The 19,822-nt window shown below is 39.9% G+C and overlaps 1 protein-coding gene across 3 annotated transcripts in view; it reads right to left on the bottom strand.

The window, feature by feature from the left end:
* Positions 1-13,277: 13,277 nt before the first annotated feature.
* The window catches only part of cpne5a (copine Va), an 87,346-nt gene continuing 80,801 nt past the window's right edge, over positions 13,278-19,822 (bottom strand). For all 3 annotated transcript variants that reach the window (XM_061736262.1, XM_061736263.1, XM_061736264.1), the window contains 3 exons: positions 19,279-19,336; positions 18,943-19,016; positions 13,278-17,138 (listed from right to left, as the gene is read on the bottom strand). In XM_061736262.1, coding sequence (XP_061592246.1) covers positions 16,950-17,138; positions 18,943-19,016; positions 19,279-19,336 — 321 coding nt within the window. In that variant the 3' untranslated portion in view covers positions 13,278-16,949. The remainder of the gene's footprint in view (positions 17,139-18,942; positions 19,017-19,278; positions 19,337-19,822) is intronic.

The following is a 19,822-nucleotide window of genomic DNA, read 5'->3' as shown; positions in this document are numbered from 1 at the left end:
TTAGTGCTTTTATATGGAAATCAAACTAACTTATTTAAGTAGTTTGCAGATTAATATGAAGACTGTCACACTGATACTTGCATGCTGTATCAGCAGGTTACAGACAAGAACAAATAGTTTTCAGTCTCCATACACTAATAGTTGCATTGACTGTGATGCAACTATTAGCACTCTAAAATCCTCATTGGTTCATATATATATTTTTTTTATGATACTATAGCAGTAAGAACCTAATTTAATGTACTATTCTGTATTTAGGGCCAGCAATAAGTTCCCCCCACATTCTCCATTAGGGAGTGTTCAATATTTCAGGCAGGCTAGTCCAGAATCTGCGGCATCTGTACCCTCTTCTTCCTCCGCCACATCTTTGTGATGTGTGCAGTATATGCTTCTGCATTGTCTTGTTGAAAAATGCATGGACAGCCCTGAAAAAAGCTCTCATCTTGAAGGCAGTCACTCTAAAATCTCAGTGCACCTTTCTGCAGTAATGCTGCCATCACAGATATGTAAATGTCAAGGGCACTGATGCAACCACATACCATCACAGAGCCCCATAGCTCAAAGCTTCGACGTCTTGCTGACAACAGTCTAGATGTTTCTTTACATCTTTGGTGTTAAACACACACTGCCCATTTCCTCCAGATAACAAAAGAATACAGAATAATTTAAGCACAATACACATTTCCACTGTGTGATGGTCCATCCCAGATTCCTCTGAGCTCAGAGATGTTGACAGCACTTCTGGACAATGTTGTAGCATAAAACTTCTTTATTGCACAGTAACGTAACATGTATTGCAGTGCTTCACAAAGGCTTCCCACAATAATCCCTTGTTCCTGTGGTTGTATCTGCCATTGTCAAATGATGAAGATCCTCTGCTCTTCTTTGCTCCGCAAAGACTCCACGAAAACTGCTTTTGTACCACATTCTCATTGCGTCACTATTATTATTATTCCCATTTTGTTTTTTGATATTCCACACCATCCCAGCTTTCTCTGGTATGGAGTTGTACAAAATTAGAAGAACTAGCCAGAACTCCAAATAAGCAGTGGGTTCCAGGGTATTCTTAAACTCTCCTGAAAAGTACAGTGCGCAGGGCAAAAGCTCTCCAAAAAGAACACAACAAACTGGCTGTATAAACATTTAAAGTTGGCCCTGAGCTGAATGCATCCCATTAGTCTGTGCTCTGAGAATGTGTCTTGTGGTAAGGCATATCCGTGTGAAGTTCAGAAATCTCTGAGGTGTCATGCAGTGACATTATAAAGTCACTGTCAGTGGGTTGTTGGAGCTGACATGAGCTGACAACAGGAGTTTCCTCAGCTCCCCGCTGTGCCCATAAAAGGATGAATGAGCAGCTGCAGCATGATGCTTCACTGCAGGTTGGAGGAAGGATGGAGAGCTCAGAAACCACATGCGGACGTTTCCCCTCTCATCCGAAGGGCTTCTCAATAAGTGATTCAAACTGAAGAAGCTGCCCAGAAGAGAGGTAACATGTCTTAAAGAACCAAAAAAATGAGTCTATTTGATTATCCACCCTCCCAACAGTGAGGTGCAACAAGACCGTCACGGTTTGTTTTGGTTCTGGTTTTATTTTGAAACCTGTGTCTTTGTGTTTCAGTTTTGTCTTGACTTCCCTGGTTCCCATCTGCCCTGATTGTCACCTGTGTCTCGTCAACCCTTCTGTGTATATCTTGTCTTTCCCTCGCTCCCTGCTGGTCCGTACTGTTTCCACCCTCCGTGTGTCCTGTTAAGGCTTTTGGGATTTTGCTCTCGTCTTGTGTTTAACCCTGCTCAGCAGCCCTTTTGGTTGATTAATAAATCACCCTTTTTGGAACTCCTGCTCTCCTGCATTTGAGTCCTATCAAGAACGCAATGTGACAAAGACTCCCACATGCTGCAGAGGTTATTAAGACCGAGACTCCCCGTCTTCCATGGCTTTATCAGTACATAATCTGTTCAGTTGCGACTCAACTAAACTGGTTATCCAGGCAGCAAACACATATATGGATTGGTTGAGTGTGCTGATATGGTGGCTTGGATTACAGCTATTTACAATCTTTCCTGGTAACAAAGAGGTTGGACGGAATTATAATCAGGATGAGATTAGACTCAAGATAATATTTGCATAAGATTCCTGCATATTTAACACCGATTTGCATTGTAAATGTTATTTAAAGACAGTGCTCCATCTCTAAATGAAATGATGAAAATGATATGAACATGAAGTTCTGCAGGGAGACCAGGAAGTGATATTAAATGGAGTGTCACATACCCCCTCATCGCAGAAGGGTATTAGGGCTTAAGTAATGGATTCCTCACACAAGTCATTACTTCAAAGTGGAAATCATGTGAACACTGCCATCTGCAAGGCCAAGCCCTTTTTTCGAGGGGGTCACTTTGCTTGCAGAATAATAGAGCTGTGGCAATTCTCCTGGCTCTTGCTCCAAATCAATATCTCCATTAAGGATGGTGATCTGATTATCACAGCCGTGTCTTAGTAGTGTCACGTAGTGTATGTGATAAGTTGCAAATTTACAGGGGGAAAAAAAAGCTTGGTCAGGGGAAAGTCAAAGTGAGTTTCCTCACATACACAGTTAAATTGTGGGTGTTTCTCTTACCTTCCTGTGCTGTAGAGAAGAAAAGAGGGAACCAGCAGTGTAAATTACAGCTTGTGACTTACATCCTATTCCTCTCATGAACCACAAATAATATATAAATAATAATAATAATTCTGATGCACGACAGTGTAAACCACTCTCTGTAAATTTTGAGCATCAATCCACTAAATTGGAGCTAGTGCACGGATTTTGCCCTGCAGACTTTCCTCCACTGCTGTGAAGTCCCATAATCCATTTCTGGTTCAAGTCTGTATTATTACTTTGTCCGCATAACTTTGCTTTCTCCTTTCAATTTCCACCAGAACGTTTCAGTCCATACCACTTGTCTCATTTTATATGTGGTAAAGTTTGAGTTTAGGGGCAAATTCTGAGATTTTTCCAATAACTTCTCCCAGCAAATACCATTTGGGGGTTTTATTGCTTTTGACCTGCTGTAGTGACTTTGTACCCCGTGACGGTGACTGAGTGACTACATTGTTCAAGTTTTTACAGTCAGTCGTGGGATGAAGTTTCAATAATGATGTATGGGTATTTAAAAGAAATACAGATGTGCTTGGTGTATTTGGTCAGAACAACTTTATGGAGTTTTTGTGGTTTGTTTGTTTTTTGTGTTTCAATCATAATCTAAGAGAATTCCCATCTGACGGTGCTTGACAATAATTTACTCTCCACGCATGTAAATGCCATTGTGGCCGACGTCAACTTTTACAAATGAGAAATAAACTTAAACTTAACTTAAAACGTTGTGTTGAACAAAATAAATAAACAAATTCATGAAGTCAAATGTGTGATGCCGACTTTACCCTCCTGACAGTGTGTGACAAGACTCCCAGACATTGCAGAGGTTTTAAAAGCTGAGATTCCCCATCATCCAGCAAGATCTTCTATTTTCTTTGTCTCGTAGCAAGTATCCCTGACTTAATCTGTTTGTGTTTGCATGCGTCCTCTGTCTGTCCTGCTCTCTAACACCCCAACCAGTCGAGGTAGACGGCCGCCCATCAGTGTGATTCTGATGTGGGTCTCTTCCTTTTAAAAGGCAGGTTTCTCTCTCTCTCTCCACCTTGTGTGTGCTCTGGATGGGAGATTGGATCAAAGTGAAGATTTCATGCAATTTATTAGGTACCGATAGAAGCAGCATTATATGAAAACACCACAATTGAATTTTTGAGCAAACGGGTTATAAATGGATTGTTACTTGGAATATAGTTTTGTTATGATTACAATGAATTGGAGTGTATATAATTGGACTTGTTTATTGGAGTCTGTTTACTTCTTCTTGTAAAATGCCCTAAAAGCACTTTTTGCTGTGAATCGCTCCTCCATAAAATCAACTTCAATAAATCAAAATTAGAACAGCTGTTAAAGATCACATGCTCAAGCTCTCTCATTCATCTTACTGTAACCTGTTAAAGTTGTAGAAACACTGCCAGAGCGGTTATTGTTAATTGTGGCAGTTTTCGGTTTATGACTGATTAAAAATCAATGTATGAATCCATCAGCTACTGCCGACTGACAGTTATTTCACCACAGTTGTTATTTCTTTGTAAGCAAATTACTGCGTGGAGGTCCACGATTATTGTCTCACATCCAGATTTAATATTTTATTTTATTTTCTCCACTAATTAAACTGTAATTGACTAAAATGGAATAAAGCATAGCTAAAAAACTGGCATTAGTTGCTAAACGTCTCGTAGTTGCAACGTGACTTGTAAGTCAAAAAGAATATGTGTCTCAATTTGCTGGAGTGGTGATTCCTGTCTAGTTTGGTGGCGGTTCCTGTCCCAGCACAGTGTTAGCTGCTGATGCGGTGAGTGTATGTATGCAAAGAAAAGGCTAACTGGCCATTTTAAGTAGTTCATAAGAGAGTTGTGACCTGGTGAACTGTACACGATGTACACCTTCCTTTCATTGAATACGAATCTGAATAGGAAGAAGTTGATTGTTCATACAATGGAATTAAAAATATTTGGGTAGTAGGAGTGTGATATTTCAATGATGCATTTAGTTATTTCTAGAAAACACTTTTTTTTTAAATTGATTGAACAGCTTATTGGTTAATTTGTCTGATCTATCTCGTTGTTTGTTTGATAGTACATTTATTTAAAATATTTATATGTGACCAGTTAGATAATATTCCTACCATGAAACTGAATGCAAGAATGTATTGCAAGAAATAGTTTCAGAGCTTTAGGGAAACACGTATCCTTTATGCAGCAGGCTTCCTATAACATTGTATCAAACAACAAAGTTGAACTAAACTTATCCACTTGATTGACCACTTCCTTGACTTGACACAGGACCTTTCTGCAGGAGAAACCAGCGAGCAACAAGGCAGCCTTTTAACTCCAAGCAGAGAGAAAGGCTTTTTCCTTATTTCGCTTCCACTTTTACACCTCAAAAATGTGGAGTCTGTCAGCTTTTTGTGGCTCTTCAAAGACCTCGCCTTCCTGACAGGGCTGTTTGGAAGACGAGCACCAGCTCAGAGCTTAACATAGACGTGCAGCACAAGTCTTTCAGCCTGATGGGACAGACAATAAGAAAGCCACCGGTTTCTGCACTTTGTAGTGGTTTCCCTCACAGACTGTCGCAGAGAGTTGGAACGATGAAGTTCGGCTGTGTCACACCCACACAGCAGCATAAGCTGTTATCTTTTCGCTCACAGTTTCTGCTGTCTCTGCTGCCGTTGCCAGTATTTTTCTGCGCAGGGGTCCACACTCACACATATTGCAGAGCACACATTCATGTGTCCTCTGAGATTGCAAATGCACAAGGATGTGCACGAGTGAAAGGGATGAGAAAACAGCTCTTTCAAATGGGTAGAAGACAAAAACAGAAGGGTTTGGGTGAGGGAGGTAAAAGCTGCCAAACTCATTATTTATAGAGATGACGCTGTAATTTCGGCACTCACAGATTTTCTTTCACACAAGCCACCATTGCAACTGGGGGTTTCACTCATGCCAATGCTGGAAATATTGGAAATGTCAGGATTTATGTTAATTGTAATGATTGCACCCATTACAACACTTTCTGTCTGATTAGAAGATGGTCTGATAGGCAGCCTGGCATTAGCGTAGTGACACTTTTTTCTTTCTCTTAACTGCCTTTGCCTCCAAGAAGAAGTCAGTCTCTACTCTCTAAAGCAATTGCAGAGTCTCTATTCCATGGGTTCAAAATCCAGTTGCCGGAGGATGACTCATATAGGACTCCTTCTCTGCGTGCTCTATCTTCTCCTCCCCTCTTCTACTGTACTCCTCTACTCGCCTCCTTGCTACACTTGCTCTCCCTCCTCTGTGCAGCATCTAATCCCCTTTACTTTGAATTAGTAACTGCCACGCACGCTCCCCTTCTGCCCTCCCTGCACCCACTTTTGCATCCATTCCTACTGCTCTTCTCCCTTTCTTTGAATCACAATCAGAATACTTTATTCCTCCCAGGATTAAATTGATTATTGTGCAATAGCAAAAAACTTTATGAATAGTTTGTATCTATATACAAATGTTACACACATTGTACACTATGATATATACCAATTGCTATGTTATGGTACTCTTTACAGAGATGGGTGTTAGATAAAGTGCACTGATGCAGTAATACCTTTCTGTGGCACATTCTGTGATGCATCTTGGGGGAATGAGTTTATTGCTGGAATTGGTTCTATGTTTATGTAGCACATCATGAAGTGGGTGGGAGACATTGACCAGGATGGGCTGTACCTCGGCCAACATCCTCCTCTCTGACACCAGCGTGAGGGAGTCCAAGCCACTCCAACAACATCACTGGCCAGTTTACTGAATTTGTTGGCGTGTGCTATCCTCAGCCTGCTGCTCCAGCATGCACCAGCAAACATAATAGCACTGGCAACCACAGACCCATAGAAATCCCCACCATCGTCTGGCAGATGTCCGGCCTTCTCATAAAGTAGAGGCGGCTCTGGCCCTTTTCGTAGACAGCTTCAATGTTTATTGTCTTGTCTCTCTTCCTCTCCGAGGTATTTATACTCCTCCACCGTGTCCACAGAGACTCGCTGTATGGAAACAGGGGTCACTGATGTTTTGGTCCTTTTCAGTCCACAACCAGTACCTATGTATTCTCGTAATATTGAGCTGCAGGCGGTTCTTCTCGCACTACATGACAAAGTTGTCGACCACAGTGCTATACTGAGCCTCTTCACCCTTGTTGATACATCCAACAATTACAGAGTCATCAGAAAACTCCTGCCAAAACTCTGTGGAGTCAGCATCCAGCTTCTCATCCAGTAGAGTCCGATGGATGGTGTAGTGTCAAAGTAGAGATCACAGTGCTTGCCGGTTTTTCTAGATGGTTATAGATGTGGTGAACCAGATAGATGATGACTTTCTCAACCAGAACTGAGGTGGCTCAGTGAGAGACCTGACCATAGGCCTGAGCTGCTGCAGGATCGGCCTCTGGAGGGTCTTCATAATACGGGGGGATCACCCCTCATCTTACAGTTCTCCCTCAGTCATCTCCTTCCACAATTTTCTCTTTATTTCCCCCCAACAAACCACAAGACCGCAGTAGCCTTCCTGTGTGGAAGCAACCCGAGGGGAAGCTGGATACGTGCGGCAGATATAGTGGAGAGGGCAGCAGTTGTCAGCACTACATGAAACCACTGCCTACTTTTATTTGTTTGAATTCTCCCAAGCCCTTTACCACATGACAGGACAAGCGAGCAATGTGAGTGGTTCCCAGTTTAGTGCTAAATGGCACACACCAACAGGGAATGGTCTCATCACTGCAATGTTTTATGGCTGCCGGCAGAGCTCAGAGATGTAACAGCTTTTGATTGCATAAATTCAAGCACTTACGCCAGCCCTTCTTGTGAATAAATAAACAAGATACTGTACAGTGTCCACCCATAAACATAAATCAAACCAAAAGTTATGAATGTTATCAAAGGCGCATTCTCAAACCATGGGAAATATAACAACCCTTCAGAAAAAAAAGAATAGATGTGTTGTTTGTTTATGCTGTCAAGAGCAACAAATTATATTATTTCTTTGATACCTCTATCCGGAGGGGAACCTTATTTTCCTGTTCCTTCCAAAGCTTGAAAAAAAAACAAAACAAAAAAAAACCTTATTTGTGAGTTTATGAGTCTGAATATTTCATATTTTAAGGTCCAGGAAGAATCATTTATTTCACGCTTTACTCATTCAAATTAATTATGAACCAGTCTGAACAATGATGTGTTTCACGAACAGGCAATTAAAACCGTCTATGCATCAAGTTTATTAGTTTCAGTCTGGTTTATTTACCTTCGCTGTGTTTCTGTTCTCTGCAGCCATAAAGAATCAAATAAAAGCACCAAAATATCCCTGACAGTTTCAATTTCAAGTTGTTGTTGTCTGTAATGAGGCAGAATTTTTACAGGGAATGGGTTGCTCCAGCAAGCAGCAAATGGTAAATAAGGCTCTCTCTGCCAGATGTAATAATATCCAGAACTATAAACTCCCCCACCCTCAAAAGGTCTGTGCCTTTATACTAGTGGATACTAAACACTCTCCATTTAGCAGATGTTGCTTTTATTAATTCAGGAGGCCATCTACCATTCTCACATCAAGAAAGAATATTTCATATTTATTACAAAATTGATGCAAATCAAAAATCTACACTGTTTCCTTCAAAATGAGAAGATAGAGGAAATGGTTTTTGGTTATTTTCACTTAACTTGCCCCAGTAATTAAGCTCAATTATTTTCTTTGCAAAGTGATTCCAGACTGACAAATCTCCACCGCATTATCCAGTGTAGGTGGTAATGAAAAATCACCCATTGCTCCACTCTGGCTCCAATTTAGCGCACCGCAAATGCATTTATTCTTATAATATCATTCCTTATCGGTAGCCTAATGATGATTTATAGCTAATCCAAAAGCGGCAACTGAATTGTGCTCATGAGAGGGAATGTGCTGCCCAGTGAGAGCGGCGCTGTAGCCCCCGGGGCGACAGGCATTCGTTTAGAACGGCAGAGCAGAAAGCTTACAAAGAGAGGCGTAGTTCACACTTAGTGGGTGAAATGTGCAACTGGAGCCGAAGCCATCATTCCCCCTGTATCCATATCTGAGAAGAAATTGCTATATGTTTTCAATTGACCTGGGCTTTAACAGTTGATGGATGGTGCTTGTGATGAAGCTCACCCTGCTGCTGCAGAACATATTTACTCTTTTAATCTGGGATTGCTTGGCAACACTGAGGGATACCAAGAAGATGTTATGATTAGGTTTCAGAGCAGTGCTGAAATATCAGTCCACCTTTGAATATAGAGGGAAAAGCTTCTGAACAGGCCCATGCTTGAACAGATTAAAGATGCAAGCATTGACCGTTGTTTACAGCCGTTACAGATCCATCACGCAGAGCTTGTTGGTGTTAGAAATCTTGTTATCACTCAAGTTAAAGGTTGTCATTTTCATTTTTAAGTGCATTTTCTGTGGTTTCTTTTTTTTTGAGGCAGTGAAAGTGTTTGTGTGAAGCTGAGCAGACAAGTCACGCAGGCACGATGATCAAGTGCAGCTTTTCAAGTGACAGGAATATTAAACAGAGATCATCACAAAAAATATCTCTTTTTTTTCAAGTACAGGCACTTTAATATTGATACACTCATGTCTTTATTGCAATTAAAAAGTTGAGAGTTGAGTGGAAGAATGAGACTTTACAATTGAAAGCAGGTCTTCGAGAAGTCACTGTGCCCTCGTGAGACCAGAACTTGTTAGGCTAATTCACTTTTTATGGAATAAACAAACAAGGTATAACGTGTCCGCTAATTAACTTTAGAGGTCTTTGCAGAAAACTAAATTAGTGTAGTTGCACAAAATGTTGCTCATCAGTAGTCCAGAACAATCTCTCTATAAATCTTGCATCTTAAAGTGCATCTGAAATCTTAGGTACAGGATAATAAGGATGTAATTATTCTGAGTCTGGTGATTGTCTCCCTGACTGTAGTTATTGTTCAAGCGGCGTGTGGGTGCAAAAGGGAGGTGTTGGTATTATCTTTGGCTGGCAATTTATGGCTCCAGCTGCTGTTTCCCTCTTTGTACAAGGGCATCTTTATTCCTCAAAAGTGCATCTAATTAAGGGGAGAAAAACACATGTTTACGGGAGATGCCTTCTGTGAGAGGACAGCAGTTTCACAGGGGAAAAAGAAGAGTAAACACAAATAAACCACTTTGAAAAAAACGCTTTAAGTCTCCAATAAAGAAAACAGTGTGTGACTAAAATTCCTCTACTGTGTTATCCCCCTGTGATAGTTTTGGTTGATTATGGAATAATAATAATTCCAAGGCGCCAGTAGCTATGGTTCATGAGGATGCTCTTCAAACCTTCCAGGCGGGAAGTAACAGCAGGTAGCTAGAGTGGAGGGTGTCAGTCATAGTGAAAACCAAGGACAAGAGGTAAGGGAGACTATTCGGTTGAAGAAGCAAGCTTTAGCTCTCTCACAGACGATCAAGAGCTACACCACGCACTCTGGGATTCTTAAAAACTCTCTCCTTTTATTCTCCTTTTAAAAGTACACCAGGTATTTGGAGGAGAAGTGGAAGATGATGCTGAGACTTAGAGGCCTGCTTCCTGCTGTAAACCCTCCTAACTTCAGGGTTAGGGGGTGTTAGGGTGGTTCAGATAATTGATAGACTATGAAACAGTACACCTTTTAAAGGGGATTTCAACAGTACACCTTTTAAAGGGTATTTCAAACTTTTTTTGTTTTGGGCAAACTGGTGTGTGATTGATTCTAAAATCGGCACGTTCTCACGTCCTTCATTAATCAATCCGTCAAGCAGTCACACCGCAAACCATGTAAAGCTACTTCTTTCATGTTTCTCAGACAAGCTGGCTGAAACGGAACACAATTACATGAGTTGGAACTGATAATTGTTCAACAGTTACTTGTACCGAAATTACAGAACTTGACCCAGTTTGAAAACAGTGAGGCAGTAGCTGCCTGAAATACGTAGCAGCAAGTGGACTGATCCCAAGGGGACCTAGTGGACAAATCACAGTTATTATGGTCCAAGTCGACCTGACATGTAGTAACATTTCTGAGGTGCTGAAGGTCCGGCTACACCACACAAGATTGGTTGACTCTCCACAGCGGCTGCTTGCTTTCAGTAAAGCTGCTATAATGCTGCTATATAGTTTGCGTTATGGCAGGTAGATAAATGTAATAAGGAAGTTATTTGGAAAAAGTGTCTCTAGGACAGATTTTAGAGGGAAGAAACACAATGCACTCATGGCCGACCACCTGTGGTGTGGGTGGTGTCATCTGACAAAACCGAGTGAGATGACACCACCCACAACTCTTTATGTCAAACCATTCAAAAGTTATGTCAGAAAAAAGGAACTATCAAATAGCGACAAATCAGAAGAAGGGGCAGGGCTAATTTGCACCAATTAAAGTGAAGGAGTCAAAACCAAGTCCGATGACACCACCCACGACTCTCTATATCAAACCATTCAAAAGTTATAGCAGAAAGTAGGAACTATCAAATATGGACCAATCAGAAGAAGGGGGGGCGCGCTTTTTGGCGTCTATCGTCGCCACAGTAATGCTTTTGACTGAGAAAAGTAATGTGCATCGTCGCAGGATCGAGACGCACATTTTGATGCTTAACACACCTGGGTGCACGTTACGGTTCGGGTGAAGAAACGGCCGAAGGAATGGCATAAATTGCGCCAAAATTGCACGATTAATTCAAAATGGCCGACTTTTCTTTAAGTTGCGACATGATACAGGTGTGTACCGATTTTCGTGCATGTACGTCAAACCGTATGGTGGGGCTTGAGGCACGAAGTTTTCTAGGGGGGGCGCTGTTGAGCCATTTTACCACGCCCATTAATGCAAACCATTAAATATCAAATTTTTCACCAGGCCTTGCGTGCCAGGGTTGCGTGCAAAATTTGGTGACTTTTGGGGCACGTTTAGGGGGGCAAAAAGGCCCTCCTTTCGTTGGAAGAAGGAAATGAAAAAAAAAAAAACGAGAAAAAAAAAACGAGAAAAATTCCTACAGATACAATAGGGCTTTCGCACTGTCAGTGCTCGGGCCCTAATTAATAATCATCAGTGCATGCACCAGAATGAACAAATGTAGACACTACATCAGTGAGAGAGCATGACTGGACACTGACCAAGTAAGCCATCGCACATCTGCAGACCCACTCCTCCAGAATAATAAATAGCTTCAGAAATTGCATGGTCATTTGCACAGAATAGTAAACTATGCTACCCTGCATATAATAAATATAGCCTTACTGAATATAAATGAAGTGTTTAAACTGAAAAATTGCTTTTATGACACCATGAGTAGTGACAGCGGTCTGTGACCAAGGGTTGAAATCCTGAAAAAATGCTGTTCCCACCGCCTACATAGTGCCCCCCATTGATTAAAATTTTATTTTTTTTCATTATTCTTGTGACAACAGAGATCTCTGAGAGCTGTATTCTAAAGATAAATTGCTAATATCGCTTGTGGTGTAATGTTAAGAGTCGAGCAGGGGGCAACATGGTGTGGACAAGGGCTTTTTACTTCTACCCAATCAATAGAGTCAATAACAAACATAAAAATAAGAGAAATAGTGTGAATTGTCTGAAATAGTCTGTCAACACTGTCTAAAACTAAAAGGAGTTCACATATCAGTTTGTAGTTGAGGTATTTCACAAGCAGAAGGGAATTTTCTTTAAATCGTTTCCAAGTATTAATCTTTTTCTGGGAGAATTCAACCTGCAGCTCCCTAACCAACCGGACAACCCAACGGACAAGCAGTGCACTGATCAAAACTGAGGAATAATGTCTGTGTTCTCTGAGGTGACATAAATATTTATTGCTGTAATTGTATATTTATAATCTTTTATGTCTCACTTCACACATATTTTTGGCTCCCAAACTGGGATCCTGGATCTCAAAGGTTCAAAGTGAATCATTTTGCCATTTATTAGCTCATTTTTGAATTTGATAGCAACAATACATCACAAAAAAGTTGGAACAGAGGACACAAAAGGCTTGAAAAGTAATTGCCACAAATCAAAAACAACTGGAGGAGCGTCCGACAACTAATTAGGTTACTTGGCAACAAGTCAGTGTTGTGAAAATGTGCATTTTATCTAGGTTTTACACAGTGCCCCAACTGTTTTTGTTTGTTAAAGATGTAAGTGTTTTTCTCTTTTTCACAACATTAATGTTTCTAAATGTTGTGTTTCACTGTTTCAGGCTGGATTTTACTGATGTCAAACCTCCTCTCCAGCAGTCTCTGCAGAGAATCACAGAGATTACGATTCTGACAGATTTATAATCCATTCACACGTTTTACTTAGATGTAAACAAGACTCATTAAAAATTCCTATTTACAGTAATTTGAACAACATTCAACCATTACAAATGATGAGCAAAGTCCAGCTATGGTCCAATGGGTCCAATTACAGTATGTTGCCTGCTCAGCACCGAACAGCAGATACACACAACGCAGGCAGCCTTTTATTCAGCTTTACAATCTGGTATCTTTCCAAAGAGAGGTCAAAAACAATGGAAGCTTTGGACATTATCAGTGAAATGTAGAACAGTAATGTGTTTATATTACCAGCATTATGCTCATAAGCTGCTTAAACCAAGTCAGTGCAGTGACACAATAAAAATCCACCTCGTTTTCTGCCAAAGTTGTCAGTTTTTATTATTAATCTTTATTTAAGGCAATCCATTACAAAGCATTTCACAAACCACAGCATGACGACAATATTGTGTCCAAGACCTGGTTTGGAAATTATTGAGCATGCAAGTCAGTGACCAATAGAGGTAAGTAAACAACCTGGGATAAAACAGGAGCGATAGCAAGAACTCATACAGTATGTGCCTCGTAGGAACTGAATGGAAAGAAAGCAGAGATGCAGCATGCTAGAGGTGGCTGTTTTCTCCAAACAACGTCCTGGAACAAACAAAGCATGTGGCAGATGCATTAATCAGGTCCAACGATGGCAGACTACCAAACCTTCTGCACTTTGGCACGAACATGCAGATTGTCTAAAGAGGCTAAGTTCAACAACGGAACACATGTTGGCTCTGAGTACTTTTCATTATGTACATAATTAGAGTTCAGCCTCAAAGACCAATCGAAAAGGAGGAACAAACAAAGCCATTTCCACACGAAAAAAAAATAATTTGGCTGCTGTATAATTCATAGCTATTTCAGATTTTACAATTGCATAATTGTCAATAATTTGTCCATTGTAGTTTTCAGATGTTTTTTTTTTTTTTTGCTGTGGGGGAAATAAATAAATAAATATCAATAATCATAGGAAAACAGCTGATAAAAGCCTTTGAGTCCTTTTTTCAACTAATTGGGTTTTATGAAATTATGCTAATTAAGTTGATTTCACAAGTGCAAAATCTCCACTTCACATGTTTTTGTTTCCTCATCTCTCACAGAGGTTTCCAGTCACATTCACATGCTACGAGCTGCATACTGATGCTGTTTAATGAGCGTCAGGCCTGCCAAAGGTACTTTTCATCTTTATGAGAAATAAAGAAATTATGACTCACACGGAAGGAAAAAAAATGGTACAATTAATCAAATAAATATATTTCCTGGAAAATAGATTGAGTGTAAATTAATTATTTTGCTTACGATTCAATGGCTTTTTGTAGAGGTATCCTGGTATTCTAGATTGTTATGTAGCTACACCCAGTAGCCTCCTTTAGGCTCAGATGAACTAGTGACGTTGAAAGCAGGCTTTGCTATGTTTTGTTTTCTGAGAGAGAAATGTCATCACTAATGAAAATTTTAAAAAGAAAGAAGTTAAATAAGGTCCTGGGCTTGTGGCAGAAGGAGTTCAGTGCAGAATCATCACACTATCTCTGCTCTCTGAGAGCACTTACAGCAGCGGGAGATGAACGGCAAACGACTAACCATGATCCTTACATAAACACATTTGCTCAAATAACAAAAAAAGAAAAAAGATAACATTCTTGAACAACACAACAAATCTTTGTAAACCTTGGTTCACTAGTGTCAAAGTGAAAGTCATTTTATAGCAGCGCGCAGGATTTTTCTTTGTCTTAAAGTGTCAGTTTCAATTTCCTTTTAAAGACTACCGGTATGTGCTTACTTTCATGAAACGTCATCTAGCTGTGTGGTCTCCTGTCCCTACTATCAGCAAAAACCGGTTAAAGTAACTACAGACTCCCATCCCCTTCATCTCTAAGGACCACCGCGTCTCGTTTTGCAGCACTGTAGCCTACACTACAATGATGAAATGAGCTCATATCTTCTCTGGACATCACAGAGGAGTAATTACTCAAAAAAGTAATTACAAAAGAGAAAAGGGGAGTGACCAAAAAAAAACAAACAAAAGATGTCGTAGTGTCGTAAAAGCTACTTAAGCTACTTAAGCTCTGCACCTACAGGGGACTCCCCTGAGCTAAACATTACAAAAAGTTATTTGTGCTGCTTTAAAAACAAAATTAGGCAAAAGCAAAAAGAAACAAAAAAAACATTGGAGACAAACTAATCTGTTAATGAAACCTATGAATGTTTGGTCCCCCCCCCCCCCTCCCCTTGAGATGATGTAAATAGCTACAGTTCAACTGTAAACAGGTCTTGACTTTTAATATTGTACAGCAAGGCTACGTGACACCGTCAGCTTTCATGACCTCGAACATCTTTAGTGAAGAGCTGTAGGTATAAAAAGTACAGACATGTGTTGGAGAGGGCTTGGATCAACTGCTGTGGCTGTGATAGTCCAAATCTGAAAGAGTTTGTCGTCTCCAACATTTACAAAGATTCCATGCTAAAGATGAGACCTGCGGCTGCAGGCAGAAAAACACCTGGGTAACTAAATTTGGATATGTTTCCATACAATAGGCACATTTGGATCAAGATATTGAGCGACTGAGAGAGTGACGAGTGATCTAATGCAAAACTATGAGAGCTGGGAACAGTGCTAATCCAATTTGAAAAAACTATAAATAGACACATGAGCAGACACAATACACAAAACCCAGACCAATAATAATAATGTTTTTTTAAAAGGCTCATAACAGTATATTCTTAAGATAACTTAAAAAAACGGATATCTATTAAGGGATTTATGATGGTTCAATCTTCACATTTGAAAAGCAAATAAATCAATTTAAGTAGGAATAGAGTTTGCAGAAGATGACATAACTACTTCAAAAGAATGTCTGAAGGGTCTTTCAAAAGTGCCAAATAAAATCCCAGATAATGAAGTGCAACCACAACAAATATAATGGAAGGAAACACAAACAGCACGATGGCTAATTAGATATGAAAGCCTCTCTTATTTTGCATAACAGGGAAAGTGAGCATGAATTTGAAATTATGTCTCTGTTTTCATGTAAACATCTTTTTTTGGTAAATATAAGTTCATTATAATACATCATTAAAGAATATCTTGTATAAGTATCCTTCTAGGTAAAATAATGGGAAAAAGGAACATTAAAGGCCAAGTTAAAGAAAAAAGAAAGAAATACATGCAGTTTTTTCAATTATTTTCATTGTGGTTGGATTCTTCAAAAAAAGGGGGTTTTCAGCTTATTAACATGATGACCGTTGTGCTTTTATTTGGACAGTAATTAGTGCATTTTTTAAATATAAACATTAGAAATACGTATAGGAAAAATCTGTATGGCAGTCATCTACATCACAGCTTGCAATCAAAAAATTTCCATGAGTGAAAATGACTTTTAAACTGCTGAATAGGTTTTATAACATGCTTTTATATTACAGTCTTTATCAAAGTAGAAATGTTCTTTTCTTACACTGGTCACAAAATAGAAGATGGAAAACTACAGGATATATATGATTTCAATCTAAATCCTTAAAGCCAACCCCTCCTCAAGTCAATAAATCAACTCAGCAATATATAAATAAATAAATAAATAATCCAGTAAACACAAGATTTCCTAGTTAAACACACATCATTTCCGAAAGGTATCACAAACATGATACACACTGGTACAGTACATCCTAATATATTTATGCCTTCAAACAGGCCCTCTCTACGGGTATCACCACTTTGACGGGTAGACAGTGAACAACTAAAACCTCCCTTTACACCGGTCTCCTCTCAGCACTTTCTTCGTCAAGTGCTCAGAGAATAAAAACGAACACTGAGTGATCACATCCGCAGGTTTCCACAGCAGCAGTCTCACTGCTCCAAGCCAATACACAGTCTCATCATCTGTTTGTTAAACTGGAGTATTACTTCAAAAAAAATGTAAATGGGGGCCCAAAAGCGTTTCCACTTTCCCTTCAAGAACAGTTGTTGGTTTCCTTGAATGTGGACCGTGCTGCATCCAAGACAGAGGTGTTTCAGAGGGGGTTGGTGTCGGGCTGCTCGATGTTTGAGTAAGGTGGAGGGACGGGGCTGGGTTTAATGGCTCTGCTCTTCATGTAGGAGATCAGCTGGTCAGGGATCTCAGCCAGAACGTCTTTAGCCAGTCGTGCCATGCTCAGCACGTGGTTACCCGTGCGGTCCATGTAGTCTCTGAATGGTACAAACTGTTGCAACATGGGAAAGAATACGTCACTCTTTTTAATTATGTATGGAGTTACTAGTTCACCGGGGTTAACATCCCTGGTCTGCCATCTGTGCATACAGATCTGCAGTTAGCAGCAGAGTTCACTCACTGATTGTTTTCTGAGTACAGTAAATGATCAGGAGATGTATTGAGAATTACATTTGTTCATTCTTGGTGATAATCGTTCTCACAGTAGCTGTGTTTACAGTTCTTCATTTCCTTTGTGATAGTTGTAACCTACGCACATCTGGATGACTTACCGCTCACATTTCCTCAAGGTTTTCACACTCCAGAATCAAATCTCAAACCATTCATCAACTTTTCGGGCCACATTTAATAACTGAGTACAAATAGGTCCTTGATTACTACAGTTATGCAAAAAAGAAACCTAACACCCGTTCAATTGTAAGGTTTTATGCATCAGGTTATGAAAATCATGTTTGGCTTTTAGTGTTTTTTAATTGCAGTTTTAGTTTTGTTTTGTTGATTTATTAAACCTATTTTTATTTGGAGCAGTATTCCGATACATAAAAAATTAGAATTGAAAGAATGCTATGATTTAAATCATCGTTTTTTGTCTTTAAAATAAATAGAAACTGAAACTGAAGTTTCCATCAAAGAACAATTAATCTGCATCCATATCTAAGCTGATATGGTGTTCTGGTGCAAAACATTTTTTTAAAGCTAATTACTGCAAGATACTGAGTAACTGAGAGAATGAAGTGCACATTTTCTCACTGTTAGCGGGCCACTTTGCCTTCTAAACAGTGATAAACGTTTTTCTTTTGTTTTTGACTAACCACTCTATAATCTGTGTTTGATTTGTGTTATTAAAATATCAGAACTGTGATTTATTCTTAATAAATAAGAGTCGGCTAACCCATCAATGATGGGGCCTTTCAGACAGGACGTGGTGGGCACTGTGCTCTGCTCTGGGACCCAGTCATTTCTTTGTGTTGGCACGGAGCAAGAACGTCTTGGGCTGAATGCACCGCAAGGACATGCATGTCATTCCTACACCCTGCGCCCGAGTAAAAAAAAATATCCAACTTGGACACGCCCAAATAGCAACTTGTGTATATTTGAGGATATAATCAACCCACGCATGCACATCTTCTTTGTTGTAGCTCCTTGTCATCAACAATGCTTCCGAAGCCAGAGTTTTTTCTATGGAGACAAGTGGAATGATTCAGCATGCAAACCACTCCACATCTTGAGAAAACTATTTATCTGTTGACCACTTCCTGGATTTCTTTGTGGTTGCCAGGAAAATGATGCGATTTGCACCGATGCGCCTTTCTTTTCTGTGCTGAACCACAACCTCTACCACATGCCATGTCCGATCTGAAAGACCTCTCTACTGCTATCAGGTGGTAGATGGCTAGAGTGACGTGAGTTCTCTATTTTGGGAGGGAAAGCTACTTTGACAATGCAAAAGGTGTGACCATGGCAAATCTATTTATGCAAAACAAAAAACAAGCTCAGAGCAGGACATAAGCTGACCAATGACGGAGCGAAGGCAATTATTTTCTACTTTCATCCTCCACAGTGAGTACAGGCTGTGGAGGAAATAAACAACAGAAAGCCTTCATATTGTACTAATGTGTTTGGAAACTATGATAACATATTCATGCACTGAAGTCTGACTTTATACGTGAAGACATGGATCCTGATGGAGCATAGATGATAAATATAATCTCCTGTACCTTTGGGGAATATGCGTGCGTGTGTTTTCTTCCCATGATAATAAAAGGTGAGAGTGAAACACATTAGAAATGTCTCACCTGTACAATATCTCTCTCGGCCAACTTCCCTCGTGATGAGATTCTGACGTCATCACCATCCAGCTCAACCATAGCTACGGAGAAAGAAAAATGTCTTCCTCACAAATTATCTCAATTACGCCTCGGTTTCCAAGTGATCCACATGCTTCCGTCTAACGAATCAAGACATCAAGCATTTTCATTTCTGGAATTGATGAGAAGTTTCGATAAAAGTTCTTATTCTTGTGCCAAAGGTCTAACGTTGTTTTAGAAAAATATCCCTAAAGTAGACAGATGAATGGTTGGCTTAATTATGTTTCATAATTTCACACAAGGCAACTCAGCCAGCATTCTCACCATCAAACTCAGCCTGGCCAACTCCAACAATGATGATCGACATGGGGAGTTTTGCCGCCTGTCATGAAAAAAAGGAATCAGCAGCCAGTTAGTGTTATGGAGGGGTCAATTTTTCCAATATGTGTACTGTTCCTCCTATGCACATCTTTGTCTGCAAGTTAGTATTCACCTCCAAACACATTTCCCCAGACAACCCACAGACAAACACCATAAAGGAAAAGAATAAGTAAATAGATGGGGAACCATAAAGTATAACAAAGGCTCTTTTCTTTTTAGTGTTTCACACCTCCGTGTTTTTGCATAGTTTGTATTGTCTGGGATTGGGGCGGGGGAGAGAAAAACAAAGATACATTGCTTGTTTCAGCGGTTTAAAAGCTGATCCATCCATATAGCAAAATAATGTGACGGACCACAATAAACAGTGCAAACATTTTACAGGAGACAATCAAGTACGTACTATTTAAAGCTGGTGTGCAGAGAACGTTGGTCATATTTGAAACTTGCCACATTATTTATTAATTTTCAGCAGTGCTTATTAGGTCTG

The sequence above is a fragment of the Cololabis saira genome, chromosome 12 (genome assembly GCF_033807715.1).
Source record: "Cololabis saira isolate AMF1-May2022 chromosome 12, fColSai1.1, whole genome shotgun sequence".
Taxonomy (NCBI): domain Eukaryota; kingdom Metazoa; phylum Chordata; class Actinopteri; order Beloniformes; family Belonidae; genus Cololabis; species Cololabis saira.
The sequence above is the reverse complement of the archived record's forward strand: the minus strand, read 5'-3'. Positions and strand labels throughout refer to the sequence as shown.